The sequence below is a fragment of the Osmerus mordax genome, chromosome 13 (genome assembly GCF_038355195.1).
Source record: "Osmerus mordax isolate fOsmMor3 chromosome 13, fOsmMor3.pri, whole genome shotgun sequence".
Classification (NCBI taxonomy): Eukaryota; Metazoa; Chordata; class Actinopteri; order Osmeriformes; family Osmeridae; genus Osmerus; species Osmerus mordax.
The window spans coordinates 2,831,058-2,853,324 of NC_090062.1; the positions used below are offsets into that span (position 1 = coordinate 2,831,058).

Here is a 22,267-nt window from a genome sequence, read left to right on the forward strand (position 1 = left end):
GGACAAGATTACTCTCCAAACAAAGTGCAGACAGGTTGATTAATAGGGGGGGTCTGCAGAGGTGCGCGCTCAGTATATTTTCACACTCGCCTAACGCTCGGCGGTCTCACTCGCGTCGGACTTTTATGTGGCGGCGCTGTCACCGTGTGACTCGGTCAGTTCATAAAGAATCTTCTCCTTCTCTCAGAGTGGGTTTAAGTGAAAACTCATTAGAGATGTAACAGACGTGTTGTTGTTCCAGCGTCCAGGGAGCCTTGTGTGACTTGGGGGGGGGCCTGTAGTAGGACTCAGAATCTCTGGGAAAAAAAGAAAAGAGGGTTGGCTTCTGTTTGTGTGTCTGCTCTCTCTGGGTGCTCGACACATTTTGTTTCAGTGATGTTTGTGTAAGACTGTGTGTGGTGTGGTATGTCTGTGTTTGTGTTCCAAGGATGTCTATGACTGTCCATGACTGAGCAGAGTATGTACCCAGAGACTGTGCTGTGTAGCTGACCCTGACCCGGTGTGTCCTCCAGGTGTGCCAGGCGGAGGTGCAGGCGGGGCGGGAGCGGGCGGAGGAGAGTGCCCGGCACGAGAGAGACCTCCGGGCGTCGAGGGAGCGCTGCCACGCCGTGTCTGAGGCCCTGAGGCTGCGCGAGGCCGAGCTGGAGGAGGTCCAGCGGGGCCGGGACACGGCCTTCAGGAGCCTGTGTGGGCAGGAGGAGAGGAGCACCAGTCTGGCAGCCCACAACCAAGAGCTGCTGCTCAGCCTGGAGGAGCTGGAGGCCAGGGTGAGGGCCTGGGGCTGAGGTTAGGACAGGGGCCTGGGTTAGGTTCAGGGGCTGGGGTTAGGGCAGGGGCTGGGGTTAGGTCTGGAGTTGGGGATGGGGCTAGAACTAGGGCTAGGGCTGGAATTTGTGCTAGTTCTGGGGCTAGGGCTGGGGCTCGGGTTGGGGCTAGGGCTGGGGCTAGGGTTGGGGCTAGGGTCTGACTGAGGCATTGGAGGTTAAGGAGGTTTGTTTGACAGAGAAAGAGAAGAGGAGGAGGCCTTGGGGAGGAAGTGGAGGGTGTAGGGGGGTGATTGTAGATAAGCGTGAGAGGGGAGGGGGCATGGTGATAGCAGCAGGAGGTGGTGTGTGTGTGTGGGGGGGGGGCAGACCTCCATCACATCAGGTCACAGGGGTTTAATTAGCTTGAGCTCCACATCAGCCTCCAATCAGCAGACACAGGAAATTAGATTTCTTTTCCTTTTTGTCCCCCTCTTGCTTTTAAGTGCACAGCGCTAAAATGCATATGAGCTCCCTGCTTTTAATGACCATTTTGTGCTTAGAAAGCAGGCTGACAGAAGCCCTTAATGAGATTTGCGGGGGAAGGAACTAAAAGCTGAGACAAAGGGAGTCAACGCCTGGCTTGTTGATGATGGTTCTTGAGACAGAACATGCTATATTTGATACTCTGTTACAGCATCGGTTCAAGGTCAACCGTCACTCACACTGACATGACCGCCGCACTGAAACGGGTGTCTTCATACCTCGGTTTTTGAGCCCTTCGCTTTGCCTGTGTGGATTCATGCTGTTCTTTCTGAAGAGGCCTGTCTGACTGGCGAGACTGAGAGAACGATGCCACTCACCCATCGAGCGTCCATGTTGTGTTTGCCAACAGCGTTGGTTAATGTGACGTAGTTACTGTTGGTTTGAAAGGCCTCGTAAATATACATCCACATCCCTCCTCTCTCAATCTCCCTTTCTCTCCCCCCGCCGTCTCTCTCTCTCTCCCCCTCTACTCCCACACTGGCTACAACGTAGTCTTATCGTATTTTCGCAGGACAATGACTTTGGGAGTAGAAATAGAGTGGAAAAGATACTTCATGGATAATTACAGTATGTGCAATCCACAATCCTTTCATAACGGCTGAATAACAAGCAGAAATGATTCTACGTAAACCCTCATTATCCAATTTGCTAAAAAATAGGAACAGCAGATGCGGCCATTTCCCCCCCAAAAGCCAACCCATTTCCTTAAAACTTCAATTCAATTGGATTCTAACTAGACGCGCGTCTTCTGTTGTGTGTCCTTTAGATGGACCGCGGTTAGACGCGCGTCTCGCAATTAGAATCATTGTGTGACGCAAACAGCCATTATCTGCATCATCGTGGCCATTGATTTTCCGAAGGCTGCATAAGAAGCGGCGCAGACAGAGGCGAATGTTTGATTGGAACCTCCTGCTTCCTGTTTATTGTCTGAGCCAGTGTAATCCCACCCTCACCCCGCCCCTGTGCTTAGTGCAGCACCTGTTGTAGACAGTGACGACCTACCCCCCCCCCCCCCCCCCCCCCCCCCAGCTGTGCCAGCACCAGGACACGGCGGAGGTACTGAGGGCCAAGCTGCAGGCGGAGGAACAAGACGCGTCCACGCTCCGACGACAGCTCCTCTCCTCCCAGGATGCACTGCAGCAGCTGTCGTCCGAGCTGGGCTCTCTCAGGAGGGAGAGGGCTGACCAGGTAGAACGCACGCACACACCCCCACCCCCCAGTATGACCAGGTACAGAAGCACACACAGTCACAAGCAGCCAGGTCCACTGAGCCCTGGGTGGGGACCCAGTGTGTGAGCTTCCCCCGGGTGCGTTTCAGGACATCCAGTGTGGGGAGACGGAGGAGAGGATGTCTGAGGTCAGAGCAGACCTGCTCCAGCTCCAGCAGCAATACACCACCTGCTACGCCCAGGTAACCAGCCCTGCCAAGGCTCACAGGCTGCTCTCTCCGCTAGGCTTCTCTTCTCACCCCAGTCGGTGTCTCCTCTCCACGTGTGTGTGTGTGGTCAGCTGGTCCAGGAGGAGATGCAGGTGAGCAGGCTGCAGGGGGAGCTTCGTGTGGCGGGTGAGGAGAGAGACGGGCTGGCCTCCCAGTTGAAGGAGAACCAGGGTCTGGGTCGTGAGCTCAACCTGCTGCTAGAGAAACACAGAGCAGCACAACAGGAGGTGCTCGACCTCTCCTCTATCTCTCTGTCTCTCTCGCTCTCTCTCTCCACACCTCTGTTTCTGTCTTTATCTTCTCAACTCTCTCTCTCTCTCACACTCTCTCTCTATGTCTCTCTCTAACTATCTCTCTATCTCTCTGTCTGTCTATCTCTCTCTCTCTTTCTCTGTGTCTCTCTCTATCTCGCTGTCTCTCTCCACACCTCTATTTCTGTCTTTATCTACTCAACTCTTTCTCACTCTCTCTCTATGTCTCTCTCCCCTACCTCTCTCTCCCTGTCTCTCTCTCTTGTTGGTTGGTTGGTTGAGTGTGTGGTTGTGGTTGTGGTTGTGGTCTTGTCCAGGTGGCCAGCAGAGATGAGTTGGTGCTGAGGCTGACGGTGGAGCTGAGGACAGCCCAGGAGCAGCTCCAGGCAGGGCAGGAGGAGGTGAGAGCTGTGGAGGTCAGCCTCTCCACATCCCCCCCCCCCTACCTCCCCCTCGCTACTGCACAGACCAAATGTCCAGGGACACATCCTGACCTCTTTAGCTCTGAGGGGTGGGGTTCAAGGACATGGTGACATGTCCGTTGTGCGTGTGTGTGTACGTGTGTGTGCGTGTGTGTGTCGTGGCTCAGTGTTATTTCTGAGTTTGCTGTTGAAGGAAAAGTTGGGGAGAAGTGCCTCACAGTTTGGATTTATTTATACCTCTGACAACCCCCCCCACCCCACCCGTGTCCCCTACATCCATCCGTCTGTCTGCCCATCATTCTGGTCAGTTGTTTGTTTGCGAGAGTGTCCCTGTGTGTTAAAATGGGACAGGCCTGTCACTTCAATGCAGAGAGGATGTTTGGTGTTCCTTGAAAGATTTTTATTTATTACATTTTGGGCAGAGTTGTGAGTGATGCATCTGAACCTGCTCCCTGTTCTGTTTTTATCATTAGCATGCAACCCAAGTCATCTGCGGAATACTTATGAGTGCCAGCGAAATGTTTGTGATGTTATTTATTTATGTTGCCCTCTCAATTATTCATTTGTTTATTTATTCATGGCAGAACTAACTGCAATTGGAAAATTCATTTTGCTGAAGGGCACATGTCCCCCCACCCCCCCACCCACTCAGCCCCCTCCCACCCCCCCCACCCTGTACAAAGCGGAGGAGCGTCTGTGTTTGTTGGGGGGGGCAAGGGGAGGGAGACATATCAGCCTTGTTAGTAATTGCTTTATGTGGCGTTACCTGGGACTCAGAGGGAGATGTCATTTTAACCTGATGAGACAGGTCGAGAGAGAGAGAGAGAGAGAGAGAGAGAGAAAGAGAGAGAAAGAAAGAGAGAGAGAGAGAGAGAGAGCTGGGTTCAGGTTCGGAGGAGGAGAGGGGATGGGAGGCTGAGTCGTTTACTTTAGGTTTTCTTCTCACGCTCCCTCCTTACCTTGGGGGGGGGGGGGGGGGGGGGGGGGATGTTGGGAGGCAGAGAGAGGAACGTGCCCAGTCATGAGAGGGGTTCAGAGGACCCCAGGCAGCCTGTCTCTCCAGGCTGGACCCCAGACAGACACAGCCAAACCCCCAGCAAACAGCTCTGGCCTGGCAGTCTTCCTCCATGCCTTCACGCTCCCCTGCACCACTCTCTGTATTGTCTGCCGGCAGTGTTTTCTTTAATTATATGGAGCGGGATTTTGTTCAATTTCACACTTGCACACACATGCAGCAATTATTCCTGATAAGTGATAACGTTTCACTGAACATTTAATGATATGTGTGTTTGTGTGCGTGCGTGTGTGTGCCTCTGTGTCCCTGACACCAGCCTTGTGTCGCAAACTGCTTATGGTTGAGGAATTCTAATTAGCCACATATTCTTTGTTTGTTTGTGGGTGGCCCCGTGTTCTGTGTCTCTGTTCCTGCAGTATGCTCTTTTGGTTTTGTGTGTGTGTGTGTGTGTGTGTATGTTTGAAGCTTGCGTGTGTTCATATGTCCATGTGTGATTTGTACTTATGTGTGTGGGTGTGTTGATGTTCATACATGTGGGTGTGTGTTTGTGGGTGCGTGTGTGGGTGCAGCAGGAGAGGGCCAGGCAGGAGGAGGTCCAGGCCGTGCAGGAGCAGGTGAGCAGTCTGCAGGCCAGCCTGAGCCACACAGAGGAGGCCCTGGAAGCCCAGCGCCTCCGAAGCAGCCAGCTACAGCAGGAGAAGGACGTGCTGATCTCTGAGGTTTCACACACACACACACAAACACACACACCTCTACTTAACGTTTCTCATTCCTCCATCCTCTTTGTCTCTCGTCCACTTGAATGATGGGCCAAGTTAATATCTCTATAGTCTTTCCACAGCCTCACACACACACACACACTTCCATCCCCCGGGCTGTGTTCATAGATAATACTGCGTCTGTGCCTTCATGGTGCTAGCAGGTCTGTCCGAGCAGGGCTCCGTGACTAATATGGTCATGTGTTCATCTGCGGGTTCTAGACACCTTGGGATGAGCCCTTCCTCACTGCCCCACCATGCACCACGGGCTAGCATCACACGGAGGGAGAGAGAAAGACAATACGAAGAGATGCAGAGAGAGAGAGAGAGAGAGAGATGTAGAGAAGCAGTAGAAGAGAGAAAAAAGAGAGGGACAGAATGGGGTAGGAGAAAAAGAGAAAAGCGATAGATAAGAGATAGGAGAGAGAGAGGTAGAGAAGGGGTAAGAGAGAGAGGTAGAGAAGGGGTAAGAGAGAGAGAGGTAGAGAAGGGGTGAGAGAGAGAGAGAGAGAGAGAGGTAGAGAAGGGGTAAGAGAGAGGTAGAGAAGGGCTAAGATAGAAAGAGAGGTAGAGAAGGGGTGAGAGAGAGAGAGAGGTAGAGAAGGGGTGAGAGAGAGAGAGGTAGAGAAGGGGTAAGAGAGAGAGAGAGGTAGAGAAGGGGTAAGAGAGAGAGAGGTAGAGAAGGGGTAAGAGAGAGAGGTAGAGAAGGGGTAAGAGAGAGAGGTAGATAAGGGGTAGGAGAGAGAGAGAGCGTCTGGTGGGTAACCAGGAATTTATTCTCTCCTTCTCCCCACGTTGACAAACAAACAGCACACGGCAACAGCCGCAGAATTACAATTAGTATCATTTAATTAGCGGCATGGCGCTCCTGGCACCGCTCCTTCATCTATTTTAATCTTGTTTATGCATTTTGATTGTTTCAGAATATAGCTTTTTTTAATTAGCCAAGATTGATTAGATTGTATTGATTCTGTATCCTTATTAAAATAAGCCTCGTGTTCCTCCCCCACAGCGTTATTTTTCAAAATTATGGGTACCCAGGCTGACACTTGGGGGCTGTGCTAGTGAAAGCTTTGCACATTTTCTAATTGAGGCAGTGTTTATTGTTATTTATTAGGCAGGCTGTCTTGATATAGTGCCAGGTGTTTTATGAGATGTGCTGTGGTAAATGCAGCTGGGAGACAGTAGGAGACATTACATGACAGCAGGTGACAGTAGGAGACATTAGATGACAGCAGAACACAGTAAGAGACATTATATGACAGTATGACACAGTAGGAGACATTAGATGACAGCAGGTGACAGTAGGAGACATTAGATGACAGTAGGAGACATTAGATGACAGCAGGACACAGTAGGAGACATTAGATGACAGTAGAACACAGTAGGAGACATTAGATGACAGTAGGACACAGTAGGAGACATTAGATGACAGTAGGACACAGTAGGAGACATTAGATGACATTAGATGACAGTAGGAGACATTAGATGACAGCAGGACACAGTAGGAGACATTAGATGACAGTAGGACACAGTAGGATACATTAGATGACAGTAGGATACATTAGATGACAGCAGGAGACATTAGATGACAGTAGGAGACAGTAGGAGACATTAGATGACAGCAGGTGACAGTAGGAAACATTAGATGACAGTAGGAGACATTAGATGACAGCAGGTGACAGTAGGAGACATTAGATGACAGTAGGAGACATTAGATGACAGTAGGAGACATTAAATGACAGCAGGTGACAGTATTAGACATTAGATGACAGTAGGAGACATTAGATGACAGCAGGACACAGTAGGAGACATTAGATGACAGTAGAACACAGTAGGAGACATTAGATGACAGTAGGACACAGTAGGAGACATTAGATGACAGTAGGAGACATTAGATGACATTAGATGACAGTAGGAGACATTAGATGACAGCAGGACACAGTAGGAGACATTAGATGACAGTAGGATACATTAGATGACAGTAGGATACATTAGATGACAGCAGGAGACATTAGATGACAGTAGGAGACAGTAGGAGACATTAGATCCTACTCGGGTCAGGAGAGCATTCTCATTCTCAGCCCATGTCCACTGGCTCTAATCACTCTCCCTCTTACAGCACTGACCTTGGCCGGTGGCTCTGTGTGTGTGTGTGTGTGTGTGTGTGTGTGTGTGTGTGTGTGTGTGTGTGTGTGTGTGTGTGTGTGTGTGTGTGTGTGTGTGTGTGTGTGTGTGTGGGTGTGTGTGTGTGTCTGTGTGTGTGTAGGTGTGTAGGTGTGTGTACGGATGTGTGTATGTGTGGAAGCGTAACCACAGCACCAGAACTGGATGTGCCGAGGCCTCATTCAGCTCTTTTAATTTTGATTGATGATTCCGTTTATCTTCTGCATAACAACCCCCCCACCCCTCCTAAACACACACACACACACATCCTTCTATTCTGCTCCCGCTACCTCCCTGCCAACCCACACTCCCCCAGTATAAAAATGATATTAGAATCAAAATGAGATTTGAAATTTTATGTTTGACAAGCGACTTGATGAAAGGGTTTCATTGCGGGGCCTGATCCATGGAAATGTTATGCTAATAATACTGCTGGCCAAGCGATCTAGTTGGAAATTAATCAGAGTGCTAGAGCAGCAGAGTGAGAGAGAGGAGAGGAGAGAAACAGAGAGAGAAGGAGAGAGGTAGGCTGCTCTATAAACACCCTTCGCCTCTCCCCTCTCCCTCCCCCTCTCTCCCACCCTCTCTCCAGCTCTGAATCTCATCAGAAATAGCCACAGGGTGTTGTCTGTGTGATGAGGTTGGGAGAGAAATAGGGAGTTCGAAAATTACACTGCAGCTTAGCACTGATTGATGCAGTAATGTATGCAGCCATGCAGCAGTCCTCAACACCATAATAGATTAGACTCTCTCTCTCGCGCGCTCTCTCTCTCCCTCTCTCTTTGTCTGCTGTCTGTCCATCCTCAGGGCCCATCACTCTTTATCCATACATCCTTCTATTAGAATTGGATTTGTTTTGTTCATCTATCGCTATTTCTTTCTACTGCATGCACTACTGTTCTATATGTATCTCTGTTCTCCATGTGTCTCTGTTATATTTGTATCTCTGTTTCTAGTTTTCTATGGGTGGCTGTGTTTCTACATGGTTTAAGATTCTACAGATCAGCCTCAGTATGTTTCACTCGCTCTCTTTATCTCTCTCTTCCTGTCTCTCTATCTCTCTCTCTCTCTCTCTCTCTCTCTCTCTCTCTCTCTCTCTCTCTTGACCTCCAAACACAAACATCAATGTACTGGAATCACCCGCTAATGGAGTCATTATCAGATTTCACTTGTTTAAAACAAGACAATTATAGCTGTGGCCTTAATGATGTTTTCCATTTAAATGCAAACTAATCTCTTTTCTCTCACTCTCTGTCTTTCTTTCTCTCTCCTTCTCTCTCTCATTCTGGCGTGGTCGTCAATAGGGGTGGGAGTAGAAGGAGGGAGGAGGTGTATTGGGGGTGTGGGCGGGGGTGTGGGCGGGTGTGCGAGCACGCATTTCCCAACCATGTTACCAGTCTGGCTGATTTATTATTCTCACCCCGAGAGACATCTGCTCCACAGCTCCTTGTTTTAGTAATGCATCATCAGCCAGAGGGAAAAAATAATATTATCCCATCTGCTATATTGTTCTCTGGAGTCTAATAATCTAATGTAGAGGTTGGTGTCATTAAAGTACCAGTGGAGCTGTATGGACAAGGCGCTTGTGCTGTGTGTCGATGTACTGGGGGACTGTGTCCCCCGAACCACTCTACACACAAACACTTGTACACACACACACTTGTACACACACTCCCACTTACGACTCAGTGTGTGTTGCAGCGTGACAGCCAGCGGGGGGCGCTGTGTGAGCAGCAGGAGGAGGTGCAGCGCTGGCAGGCGGAGGCGCGGGCCCAGCAGGAGGGCCGCGAGGAGGAGGTGGGGGCTCTGAGGACCCAGCTCCAGGAGGCCCGGGGCCGGCTGCAGCAGAGCAAGGCCTCCGCGCAGCACCTCCGCGCAGACCTGGAGCAGGCACGCAGACTCAGCCAGCAGGCCGAGGAGGAGGTGGGTGGAGGGGGGGGGGGAGAGAGGGTCAGGGGTGGAGGAGGGAGAGAGGGCCAGGGGTGGAGGAGGGAGAGAGGGCCAGGGGTGGAGAGAGGGCCAGGGGTGGAGGAGGGAGAGAGGGCCAGGGGTGGAGAGAGGGCCAGGGGTGGAGGAGGGAGAGAGGGCCAGGGGTGGAGAGAGGGTCAGGGGTAGAGTAGGGAGAGAGGGCCAGGGGTGGAGGAGGGAGAGAGGGTCAGGGGTGGAGGGGGGAGAGAGGGTCAGGGGTGGAGGGGGGAGAGAGGGTCAGGTGTGGAGAGAGGGTCAGGGGTGGAGGAGGGAGAGAGGGTCAGGGGAGGAGGGGGGAGGGGGGGAGAGGGTCAGGGGTGGAGGAGGGAGAGAGGGTCAGGGGAGGAGGGGGGAGAGAGGGTCAGGGGTGGAGGGGGGGAGAGAGGGTCAGGGGAGGAGGGGGGAGAGAGGGCCAGGGGTGGAGGAGTGAGAGGGTGGGGGAGAGACGAGGGGAGCCGACCTTCAGTTTAAGCTGGGGTTCCTACAACAAGGCGGAACTTGTAACAATGCCATTTTGAGCCGATAGGAAACATATTTGAGGTGCCATCTGTCATCATTGGAGAGTTTCCATTTTGTTTGAAATGGTTTTGGAGTGACTCAGCTTACAGTCACGGAGACCCTGAGCATATGTGTGTGTGGGCGCGTGCGTCCATGTGTGTGTGTCCCCAGGCCTCCCAGAGGGACCTGCGCTTGCGTTCCCAGGAGGCCGAGCTGGTCCGGATGAGGGCCGTGCTCCAGGAGGCCGAGAGCGGCGCCTCGGACCTGGAGGCCAGGCTGCAGCCTTTGAGCCAGTCCCTGGAGCTGTACAGGACCAAGTACCAGGCCTGCATGGGGAGACTAGCCCAGCAGGACAGCACTCTGCAGGCCCAGCAGGAGGAGCTGAGGGAGGCCGGGGTCCAGGTAGGGACCCACACACACACACACCTGCGGCACGGCCCGAGAGCTCACAGTGGACGTACATCTGCAGCAGCAGTCAGGCTCCCCTTTAAAGTGTGTGTGTGTGCGTGTGTGTGTGCGTGCCCCAGGTGGCAGAGCGCGAGGAGCAGGTGCTGCGTCTGCGGGCGCAGGCGGTGGCGCTGCAGGGCGTGCTGAGGGCCCACGAGGCTCAGCTGGAGAGCGGGGACGAGGCGCTGGGCACCCTGGGCCAGCGTCTGAGGGAGGCCCAGGCCCAGCTGGAGGACAGCGGGAGACACGGCCAGGAGTGCGAGCTGGTCATCTGCTCCCTGAGGGAGAACACGGCCCACCTCAGGACGCAGGTCAGCCCCCACCCTGGAGCTCTCACCATCGCTGGCACTGTCTGTCTGTCACTTGGGGCTCTCTCTCTCTCTCTCTCTCTCTCTCTCTCTCTCTCTCTGCCTACCAGTCAGTCCGTCTGTAACAGGATCAGCGCAGGAGCCCCACCATGAACTTGCACTCCCATCCACCGAATACAGTGCTCTCCTGAGCCCTGTGTTTCTCTCTGGGCCAGTCAGGGCAGGGTAGTGAGGGAGAGGGAGAGAAGGGCGAGCGAGGTCCTCAGGAAGTGTTTCCACTGATTCCCATTGATCGCAGCCACAACTCCCGTACTGGAGAAAACACACTGAGAAAACAAAGAGAGTGTGAACTCCCCGGACGGTGGACCTTAGTGCCTGGTGGGGGTGGGGGGGTGTTGGGGTGAAGGTGGGGGGTGCTGGAGGGTCTGGATAGCATGGTTAGGCCAGTGAAGACAACGGATTCATGTTTTGGTGTGCGTAACTTGGGCATCCATGCTTGGTGTGTGTGTGTGTGTCTGTAAATCAGTGTGTTTGTGAATCAGTGTGTGTGTATGTATGTGTGTGCGTGCGTGTGTGTGTGTGTGTGTGATTCAGCATGTGTGTGACAGCTCCACCAGGGAGAGTGACAGCTCAACGCGCTGGAGGAGGAAAGTGGAAAATCATGCTGGGGGAAGCGATATGGCTCTGAAATAATGGCTGTTCTGCCCAGTGGAGGTGCTCAGAGGTGCTGACCACAGGGGGTGTGTGGCGGGGGCCGGGGGCTGGCGGGGGCCCTGCCTCCATCAGTGATCCCCAACATGGAGGTGTCTTCCCCCTCAACTCCATCCCCCCCATCCATCCCCCCTAACTTCCTGCTCTTCTCCCTGCCCCCCCTCCTCCCCCCCCTCTCCACCACCTGGGTCTGGTAACACCCCAGCCTTACTACAGAGCTCCATTAGCGACACATGGCCGCTCAATCACTCACATTGGCACACACACACACACGTGTGCCCTGTGTAACACACACACACACAGTATTGATCTGTTCCATCCCCAGCTGGGTCCTTAGAGCACACTGTGTCACAAACCACCAGCTCGCTCACTCAGTCTGTATCTCACCCGCATCCCTGCATGTGGTGGTTGTTGTGTGTGTGTGTGTGTGTGTGTGTGTGTGTGTGTGTGTGTGTGTGTGTGTGTGTGTGTGTGCGTGTGTGTGGTGACCTGAATACCTTGAAGTGATCACTGCCAAAGGTGTGCTGTCACACCAGTGTTTCTCTACCTCTCCCCCACGTTTACACACGACCGGTGGGGGTGTTTGTGTGTGTGTGTGTGTGTGAGGTGGGGGAGAGAGAGACACAGAACAAATCTTGTAAGAGGCCATCTCTCTCAGTCTGGTGTGAGACATCAATATGAGCTGATGTTCATGGGCTGGCCTGCTTTATGAACACGCCACTAACACGCAGGAAACCCCATCTGGAACAGCAGCGCCACAAACAACAACAGATAGATATACGACACTCATAAACACTGTGCCCATTTGTGAGTGTTTTATATGTGCAGCGGCACAAATGCAAGCTTGAGAAAGCACCGATGGGACACCCTAACAATGGTTTAGAGTGTGTGTGTGTGTGTGTGTGTCTTCGGGGCAAGGGTGTGTGTTAATGTGAAGCTGTTGTGCTGGGCTCCTCCAGACTCATCTGAGAGAAGCTGAATGTTCTCCAGTCACGAACCATCAGGCCCAGCTCAGTGTGCTGACAGACTGGGGGGTGAAGGAGGAGGGGGACATTAGGGTGTGCGTGTGTGAGTGTGTGGAGGGGGGGGGGGTCTGCTTTTTGTCTTGCTGTGAACCACAGTAACTAGAACCTCACTGGTTCCCTTGTCTAGTTCTGCCTGCCTGTCTGTATGCCTGCTCAATCGCTCATGTAAAGCCATACATACTTCTGTTTTTACGTACCTGGATGTGTGTGTGTGTGCTCTGCTAGGTGGAGGAGCAGCAGGAGAGTGTGGTGAAGATCCAGGCCGACTTCTCTCTGTACCGAGCCAATCACGTCCACTCGGACTCGGACTACAACTCCCAGCTCTCCCACGTCCAGGAACTACAGCAGGTAGGCACAGCTGAGCTCATATACTGTACCTCAGGTCACCCGCTACCCACCAGAAGCCACTGCAGCAAATCATTCTCATCGGCACGCGAACCGTCAGCTGGACCCGGCCTCCTACCCAGGATGCAACAGGGGTGGTGCCATCCCCAGACAGGCCAGGGTCCACCGACACACGACTGGCTAATTGTTCGTTATGTCGGTGTGTGCGTGCGTGCCCGCTCGCGTGCCTCTAACGGAGGTGATCCATCAGTCTGTGGAGCAGGGCCCCGTGTCAGCTGCAGTGGTGGCGTGACAGGAGGAGCGCCGACGTGATTTACTGACCCCCCCCTCGCCACGCCTCCACGCAACCCAGCCAACCCTTCCCCCCCCCCCCCCCCACGCTCCGCACCGCTCACCCCCAGATTGATTACCGCGGCCGGGGCAGCCCCACCACATCCGCCATCTTCTGGCAACCTTTTAGTGGCGTTTTATAGATGGTTAGAGCCCCTCGTTTGACTATTTATACATCTGTAAGTGGCCATGAAATATAGATTTGTCTTGACGGGCGTCGGCGGCGGAGCAGCGAGACCGGTTCCTTGTGACACCTCGTTATTTTAATGGTGTGAGACGACAGGGCAGTGGCGAACACACACACGCGCACCCCGAGCATGGGACAATTATCTTTTTTGTTTTTTATGTTGGTTTCAATGTTTACACGCATATTTCGGACCCGTCGCCCTGCATTTTTTTCCTCCTCCGCCGCTGCTGTTTTGATTGGAGCAGAGGGCGAAGGCGCTGACATGGGGTTGGCAGAGAGGGGGGGGGGGGGGGTTGACATCACAAGCCCCCCCCCCCCCCCCCCCCCCCCCCCTCGACAGTGACACGCTGCCTGACCTGTCAGCCTCTCTCCTCTACCTCATGCACGCACACACACACGATCCTCCTCACGCACACACACCTTCACAGGCGCGGTCTCCCAGGTAATTAGGAAGTGGAGCCCACACACTGCAGCTGGCTGCCTGATTGAATAGTTAACACGTGGGAGGCCGGGGTCGGGGGCAGATAGGATGTGACATCTGTCAGGCAGAAGCTCCTCTGTCCGGGACGCTTCCTGTTCGGCCCGATGCAGATGCCATCTTTGTGGAAATGCCAAATTAGGGGCAGGCGCTTGAGTGAGCAGGGGCGAGCGGGTGTGAAGATAGCCCCGGGGTGCGGAGGTGGGGGGGGGGGGCTCCCTCAGGCGGGGGTCTGTATCGCCTGGGGCGCCCCCACCCCCCTCCCTCCCTTGAGGCAGTGTGACAGTTTTGTGACAGCCCTGTGTGTGTGTGTGTGTGTGTGTGTGTGTGTGTGTGTGTGTGTGTGTGTGTGTGTGTGTGTGTGTGTGTGCAGGCCCTGTCTCAGGCCAGGGAGCAGGGCTCCCAGGGTGCCCGGCAGCTGAGTGTGTGCCAGGCGGAGGTTCGGCACCTCAGAGAGGAGGTGTCCACCATCACCCAGCTCAAGGACAGCAGTCTGGCAGGTGGGCTACACACACACACACACACAATACCCACTATGAATGACCTCATTTGAATGACCTTAAAACCAAATCATTATCCAGTCAAAGTGTCTATCTTTGGTGTGTATCGGCTGGCTCTGTTGGGATGTTGACTGTGTTGGTGGTGGTGCAGAGGTGCTGCGCGTGCAGGCGGAGGCCCGGCGGCAGGAGAGGGAGGCTGGCTGTGAGGCCCAGTGCAGGCAGCAGGAGGCGGAGCGGCTGGAGGAGAGGGCTGCTAGGCTGGAGCAGGACCTGCAGGCTGCCCACACCCTGGCAGGCCACAGGGAGAAGGTACATTTACATTTAGTCATTTAGCATACGCTCTTATCCAGAGCGACTTACAGTAAGTACAGGGACATTCCCCCGAGGCAAGTAGGGTGAGGTGCCTTGCCCAAGGCACTTCCGGGAATCGATGACCGGGAATCAAACTGGCAACCTTCGGATTACTAGCCCGATTCCCTAACCACTCAGCCAACTGACTCCAGGTACAGGCCGGGATACCACACCATCGACACACGCACACTCGCACACGCACACACACACCACACAGCACACAGACATGCACACACCACACACACAGAGCTGCACACACACACACATACTATACCCACACACTACACACACCAACCCCCCCCCCCACACACACACACACAAATAGAGAAAACCAGGTCAGCAGAGCCGACCCACACACACGCACATGTAAAGTTCGAAGATCGCGCCACGCCTCAGCACACCTCCTCTCTGACCCTGACCTCTCCCTGCCCAGGAGGTCCAGAAGAGGGACGCCCTCCTGCGCAGGTCCCAGTCCGACCTGCTGGAGGCCCGGGAGGCGCTGCGGGGGCGGGCGGCGGAGCTGGAGCGGCAGGGGGCGGCGGGCCGCGGTCTGGAGGCCGAGCTGCTCCGGGTCCGGAGGGAGGGCCAGCAGAGGGAGGTGGAGGGGGCCGCCCTGCACACCCAGCTGCTGCAGCTGAGAGAGGAGCTGAGGGAGGCCCAGGGACGCTGCAGGGACACGGGTAGGAGATGCCGGATGTCTGACGGTCTCTCTCTCTGTGTGTGTCTGTCTCTCTCTGTCCGTATTTCTGTCTCTCTCAAGCTCTCTCTCTCTCTCTCTCTCTCTCTCTCTCTCTCTCTCTCGCTGACTTCCTCTGTTTCTGTTTCTCCCTCTCTCTCTATGTCTCTCTGTGTTTCTCTTCCTCTCTCCTTGTCTCTCTCTCTCTCTTTCACCATCTCTCTCGACTGTCTCTGCGCATTTTGCATTCCGTCCTACTCGCTCTCAGTCGAGGGGTTGAAAGAACAATCAAAAACAGGGGGAAGTGAGGACGAGGGAGGGAGGGAGGGAGGCAGAGGGGGATGAAGCGAGAGAGACAGGGTTTTAGTGGCGTCCCAGAGAGCCTCCAGGGCTGTCTTTAATAAGCTGTATGAGACGGTCACCTGTTAGCTGGCTAGCCCAGTATCCTCAGTCCCGCGCCCGCAATGAAACAGCTCATCAATTCACAGCCCCGGGCGTTTTGTGTGACACACACACACACAGAAACTCATCTACATAGTCCGCACACATGCATATGCACACTTTGTGCACACACGTATGCATACTAACAAGTTCATAACATATGCACACAGAAAGTGACACTCAAAGGATGAAACAAGACAACACAACAGAGTTTAATCCGTCGGAAAGGCAGCACACACCAACAGCTCCGAAATGAGTGTCTTGCTTTCCACCGCAACACAGCGCTGTTGAACTCGTGCACTTTACATTTGAGATTTGGGCTCGACCAAAATGAATGAAATGTTCCCTTTAATTGGAGCACAGTGAATAGCGCCCTGCTATTTGAGCTAAGCCTAGTATATCCCATAGATAGTGATACTGGGAGTAATCAGCCGTGTGTGTGTGTGTGTGCCCCCCCCCCCCCCCCCCCAGCCCAGGAGGTGGCTCGGCAGGAGGAGAGGGTGCTGCTGGTGGAGGGGGGGCAGCAGCGGGCGCAGGAGCAGCTGGCTGAGCGGGTGTCGGAGGTGGTGAGGGCGGAGCAGGCCCAGAGGAGGCTGGAGGCGGAGCTCCGCTCGCTCAGGGAGGCGCTGCGTGGCGCTCAGCAGGAGCTACACCACGCCAGGTACCTCCACACACTCACACACACACTCACACACACACTCACCCACACACACTCACCCACACGCTCACACACACTCACCCACACACACTCACCCACACACACACTCACCCACCCACACACACTCACCCACACGCTCACACACACACACTCACCCACACACACTCACACACACACACACTCACCCACACACACACACTTGGTCTGCTATCTCTCCCTCTCTCTCTCTCCCTCTTTCTCCCTCTTTCTCTCTCTCTCTCAGGTATACTACCTCCACACACTCACCACACACAACATTCCTAACCTACGCGAGGCGCACCGCAGCAAGCACAAGGGCATCCCTTGGACCTGTTGTTGAAGTGTTAGAAGCCCCCAAGCCACACACACACTGTGGTGAAAGAGTTTTAGATCTGTCACCCTTGTCACCGCAACCCTACCCGCCCCTAGATAGATGGATCATTCCGGGTCAGGGCCTCCCTTGTGAAATCAGATGTTTAAGTGGCCGGGAGCGGAGAGGGCATCTTCAACCCGCACCTCGTCAAAGGTCTGCTGTTCAACCAGCCGTCCGCCCGCACTGAGCACGCTCAGCCCTGGCCTGCCAATAGGCATTAGGGAGGATTTAGTAATTAAGTGATAGGCTGAGGACTAAATTGGGTGTTTGTGGGCTGGTGAGTCGGCCCGAGGTCCCCACAGCCATGCAGATAGGGGATTCTAATTGCCAGGAATATTGATCAGGCAAGCAAGGGAGAGCACAGGGATTTCACTGGCCATCGATTAGCTGTTACTGCAGCCAGGTTGTCAATGGAAGAGGGAGGTGAGCCCGGCAAAGGCTCTTGGCTTTTCCCATACTCCCCTCTCTGCCTGCCGCCACACACACACACACACACACACCATGCCTGTCAGTGACACAGCACCTCCAGGAAAGAGCTTTATATCGTATAACCCCCACCGCCCTCCTCTCGAACACACACTCACTCTAACACTTCACTTCTCTCCCCGCGTCTCCCTCTCTCTCTCAGAGACCTCTCTAGAGGCGGGGCCTCTCTCAGGTGGGGGGCTCTGGGCTGAGAGGAGAGAGGGAGACACTCGGTAGAACATGAACTGAGGGAGCGTCACCTTCACACACTCCAGCTGGGCAACTTTCTGTCTCTCTGGCAGGGGCTGGTGGCTGGGGGAGGTGAGAGGGGCAGGGGGGGAGGGGGGGGGGCGGGAGGGGGGGTGGGGGGGGGGGCAAGAGAGGACTGTCATGTGTAGGTGGCTGTGGTCTGACTGGGTGTTTCCAGGACACAGAGCGTTGTGTTGCGCTCTCTGGGATTGGATTAGCTGCTTCACCTGGCGGCAAACAAGGCATGGCCATCCCTCTCTCTCTCCCTCTCTCTCTCTCTCTCTCTCTCTCTCTCTCACACACACACACACACACACCATCTCTCACACACGCCTCTGGTCCCATCATCCATGGCCCAGCACCACATCAGACCCCTGTATACACCACGCCACTGAGCACCATGCAGGACAGACAGAATTAGCACGTCGGCCCTCATTAAATGGTCAGATGACATCCTCCATCTCTGACTGAGCTTCCCTCACATGACAACCAAGTACAGCACTTCCCCTCGTTCTGCTCTGAACAAGCAGAGAGTAAACATGGCACGGTTACGTTCATGTTGTTGTGATTTCTGAAATGCTAATCCTGTGTGCGTGCGTGTGTGTGCCAGAGCCCAGGTGGAAAGCTTGCAGAAGGAGGCGGCGGAGAGCAGGCAGGCCCAGCTCAGCGCCCAGCAGCAGACTCAACTCCACCAGCAGGGGGAGCTCCAGCTGGAGGCACAGCTCACCAAGACCAGAGAGACTCTCACCTCTCTACAGCAGCAGGTGCAACCCAGAGGCATCCAGAACCCTCCGTTTTCCAAAGCAACTTACACGAAAGTCTGTTTACCTTAAATGCGCTCGCCGTGTAGGCCGGTTCTTGTCAGCTGAGACTACTAGCGTTTAGTGAACATCCTGTCGTGTGTAACCAAGCCATTGTGCCTCCAGTGGGACATGGTAATTTGACGAGCTGTTTCTCCCAGTGAGTCTGTGGACAGTCCCAGCCAGGCCTCGCAGTGTCTCTGTGGCTGGCTGCGAAAGGGATACTCCCCAGCACCTCTGTAACCTTGGTCGTTTAGAGCCTATTACAGGAGATCGATATATGGATCGGGGTCTCTGGGTCTCTGTTTACTGCTCTGTAAACACAGGAGCAGGCCAGTCTGTGCATGTTTTAACTTTGTGAAGATTGAATTTCTGTCAATCAGGTGTCGTTTTTTTCTGTTGTTGTTTTTAAGTAAAGCTTATTTTTGTCATTCTGAAAAGCTATTTCAGTGCATTTTCTGAATTTAAATTGTGTTTTTCACTCCATTGTCAGTGGGTTGTGGGTGTGTGTCTGGATGTTTTTGTGCGTGTACCTGTGTTTGTGTGTGTGTGTGAGTGTGTGTGTGAGTGTGGTGTTGTGAATTTACATTTGTGGGGTAGTTCTTGTGGTCCCCACAAGGAAATTACATATGCTTGAGCGATTTCTGGTGGGTTCAAAGTAGTGTTAAGGTTAGATTCACAATAAGGGTTAGGGGTAAGGGGGTAACATGATTTTGAATTGTGAAATGTCGGTCCTCACTAGGATAGTAAAACTCATTTGTGTGTGTGCGTGTTTGTGCGCCGCAGCTGCAGGAGCAGGCAGGCGGCAGCCAGGCGCTGCGGGCAGAGCTGTCAGAGCAGCAGGCCAGGCAGGAGGAGCAGCAGAGCTGGCTGCACACATCCAAGGAGAGAGAGACCACACTGGAGACAGAGAGAGACCAGCTCCACACCCGCCTGGACATGGCTAACAGCCAGGTGTTCTCTCACACAAGCTCATGAACCATACACACACACACACACGTGCAGGAACAAGCACATACACACCCTTCTCATTACTCAGTCAATCACCGAGACACAGTAGGCTTTCAACAGCCTCACACATATTTGATGATTGTATCCCACATGACTGTGGCTAACACATTTGTGTTTATCTGTTGACAGTCGCAATAATTAGCCTATTCTCTAGGTGTCAGGTACTCCGGACGGTGTCTGACATGGTAAACCCTCTCGGCTGTCTGCGTTAAAGTGTCCGGGTTTGTTTCTGTTGTCTCCACAGAAAGTTGCTTTTCAATTCAGACGGAGAGGATGTGAGCGCCTGCTCTCATCAACTCTCCTCCCCCGATCTCCCTCCAGCCACGCTCCCTCGAATTCAATTTGTTTCCATCTGAATTTGTGTTTTAAAAATAGTAATTATTTTCTTTAACCCCAAAGGAGGCAAAGAGAAATGAGTCAAATCCAAGGCCTGAATTAGAGGAAATTTGGTATTTCACTAGCCAGAAGGGATATGATCTTCAAGCACAGCAATCTACCAACTGTTCATGTGTTCGCAAATTAAATCCAAGCATATATTACATCTTTAAAAAGTTAAATAAATATGATCAAAAAGTTTCTCTCTCAATTACAGTTTGAAATTAATCTCCTTAATCCCAATTTGATATCTTTCATGCATGTAAGAGGGAATCTTCCATCGAGCTAGGTTTTTAATCCTCTGACAGAAGCAGAGTTAAGATGGTGCAGCGATTGACAGATTCGATCCTATCTCAGTCTGATGGACGCCCGATGTTCGCCCTGATAGTGGAGGTGTGGGGTGAGGAAGGTGTCTGACAGGCCTGTCTGTCTCTCCGTCTCTGTTTCCTCTTCCTCTCTATCTCCCCCCCCTGCCCTCCCCGTGTGTTGTGCCTCTAGCTGAGGAAGCAGGAGAGCGCCATAAGCAGCCTGCAGGGGCGTGTGGCTGAGCAGCAGAGCGCTGCCCAGAGGCTGCAGGAGGAGCATGCAGCGTGCCAGGCCCACCTGCAGGAGTGCAGGGGGGAGCTGGCGAGCAGGGAGGCCCAGGGCCAGACACACAAGAGGGAGGTCAGAGACCACAGCACACACAACCTTGCCTGCTCTGCTCCTGTCCTCTCATGTCTATATACACTTATCTGTGTGTGTGTGTGTGTGTGTGTGTGTGTGGTCTCCAGCTGAGCCATCTGCAGAAGAGTGTGTCCAAACTGAAGCGGGCCCTGGACGAGGCCCAGGCCAGTGGCAGGCAGGGGGCGAGGGACACAGCTGCAGCAGAGCAGAGGGTGAAGGAGCTGAGGCTGGAGCTGGCCTCCACACAGGCCTCCCACAAAGAGAGCATGGAGCTGGTGGGTAGCCTTCTACTACCCTGCTGACCACCCTGCTAGCACCCCCTTAGCTAGCCCACTAACCACCCTGCTAGCACCCCCTTAGCTACCCTGCTAACCACACTGATAGCATCCTGCTAACCACCCTGCAAGCATCCTGCTAAGCACCCTGCTAGCCACCCTGCTAACCACGCTGCTAACTACCTTGCTAGCACCCTGTTAGCTATCCTGCTGAACACCCTGCTAAACACCGATACTAGCCACCAGGGACTGGACTGGAGATGACTGGCACCCATTATTACAAGTTTGTGTGTAGACGTGTGTCACGGACATGTGTTTCCCCCCCCCGTGTGTGTCGTCCTGGCGGCGTGCAGCTGGCTGAGAGGACCAGAGAGGCGGCGGGCCAGCGTAGCGAGCTGGGCCGGCTGCAGCAGAGGAGCGCTCAGCTGGTGGAGGAGCTGGCCGGGCAGGAGGACAGGAGCAGGGTGCTGGCCACAGAGCTCAGCAGGCTCCGCAGCACCAGCTCACACTCACAGGACGAGGTGAGGACACAGGACACACACATCACACACACACATCACATGGAATATTCCCAAACCTCAACTCAGCTTCACTGCAGCTCCGATATTAGCCAAAATCCAAGAATTCAAATCAAGGGACGGTTGACCATGTTCCAGGTCACATTTAGCCTCCAACCATCCATGTTCCCATGTCCACTAATGGGGTATTATGTTTAATACTTGTGCAGCCAGAAGCTTACTTTCTCCACAGTGAGTCCTTCAACAACCCCAAACCCAGCCTCAGCCTCAATCTACCAGCCTCAACAGTGACGCCTCAATTATTAGAACATTCTCCTGCTGTAGAACAGGCATGGTGAAGATCTGCTCCCCATATCCATTAAGTGTGTGTGTAGCTGCGTGTGTAACACACCCGGGGCTGTAAACGAGCCCTGGCCCCTTAACTGAATGAGCAGTCATTAGAGTAAAGAACACAGGCCCTCTGTAGAGGAGACTTAACCTGTAGGGTCACACTGTTCACTAATTGTGCACTGCGCCCAGGAGCAGGTTGTGTTGTAGAGAGGAGAGGTGAGCCTTGTAGCCATGCCCTCTCTCCATGTATTCCTACGGCTGATGAGATGACGAGCTCTCCTTCACACACCCCAGCAGTTCCTGTGCTACAGGATGCACTCGCAATATACTCACCATCCTGTACACTCACGTGAAGAGAGGATATGCACGCATTCAGTCCCTTTATAAGGCCTGGCTAGCAGTCACTTCAGCTGGGGTACTCGTCAACAGCATACCGTGTGCGCTGGATACTGGAGTGGTCGTCGGGTATGCGGTTTGTTCCAATTGGCCTATGCTTGTTTGCTTTTGTTGTGGAACATATCTGAGCTCGGTCGCTCGCTTCATTTCAGTACACACTCTTTAAACTGTTTGTGCGCTTCCTCTGTGAGCCCGTGCCCTTTTCGAATGTGTGTATGTGTGTGTGTGTGTGTGTGTGTGTGTGTGTGTGTGTGTGTGTCAGGTCGAGAAGAGCCGGGGGGCACATCTCCATGGCTCATCTGCGCTCTCGCGCCAGCCTCCTTAAGTGCTGTCAATGTTGCATGGTAACAGCAGCTCTGTCTCCCTTTAATTGGTTTAGGAAAAGCATCCCTGTCATTTTGCGGTCAGCAAACTCTGCCTGAGAAAATGAAGTGCAAGTTGCCTTCCTCCCCCCCCCCCCCTGGCCCCCGCACCACCCGTCCTACAGATAATGACTGTGCTCTGTGTGTTTGTGCATCGGCTGGGTGTT

General features: G+C 53.7%; 1 protein-coding gene across 1 annotated transcript in view; it reads left to right on the forward strand.

Moving 5' to 3' along the window:
- Positions 1-22,267, forward strand: part of LOC136955670 (trichohyalin) — a 102,841-nt gene that overhangs the window by 73,234 nt on the left and 7,340 nt on the right. Inside the window, exons 13-31 of the mRNA XM_067249403.1 lie at positions 513-767; positions 2,319-2,477; positions 2,608-2,700; positions 2,799-2,954; positions 3,296-3,394; positions 4,985-5,134; positions 9,041-9,262; positions 9,977-10,207; positions 10,333-10,563; positions 12,522-12,644; positions 14,010-14,136; positions 14,288-14,445; positions 14,921-15,167; positions 16,076-16,265; positions 17,978-18,185; positions 18,954-19,121; positions 20,052-20,219; positions 20,327-20,494; positions 20,848-21,015. Of these exons, the coding sequence (XP_067105504.1) occupies positions 513-767; positions 2,319-2,477; positions 2,608-2,700; positions 2,799-2,954; positions 3,296-3,394; positions 4,985-5,134; positions 9,041-9,262; positions 9,977-10,207; positions 10,333-10,563; positions 12,522-12,644; positions 14,010-14,136; positions 14,288-14,445; positions 14,921-15,167; positions 16,076-16,265; positions 17,978-18,185; positions 18,954-19,121; positions 20,052-20,219; positions 20,327-20,494; positions 20,848-21,015 (3,321 nt within the window). The remainder of the gene's footprint in view (positions 1-512; positions 768-2,318; positions 2,478-2,607; positions 2,701-2,798; positions 2,955-3,295; positions 3,395-4,984; positions 5,135-9,040; positions 9,263-9,976; positions 10,208-10,332; positions 10,564-12,521; positions 12,645-14,009; positions 14,137-14,287; positions 14,446-14,920; positions 15,168-16,075; positions 16,266-17,977; positions 18,186-18,953; positions 19,122-20,051; positions 20,220-20,326; positions 20,495-20,847; positions 21,016-22,267) is intronic.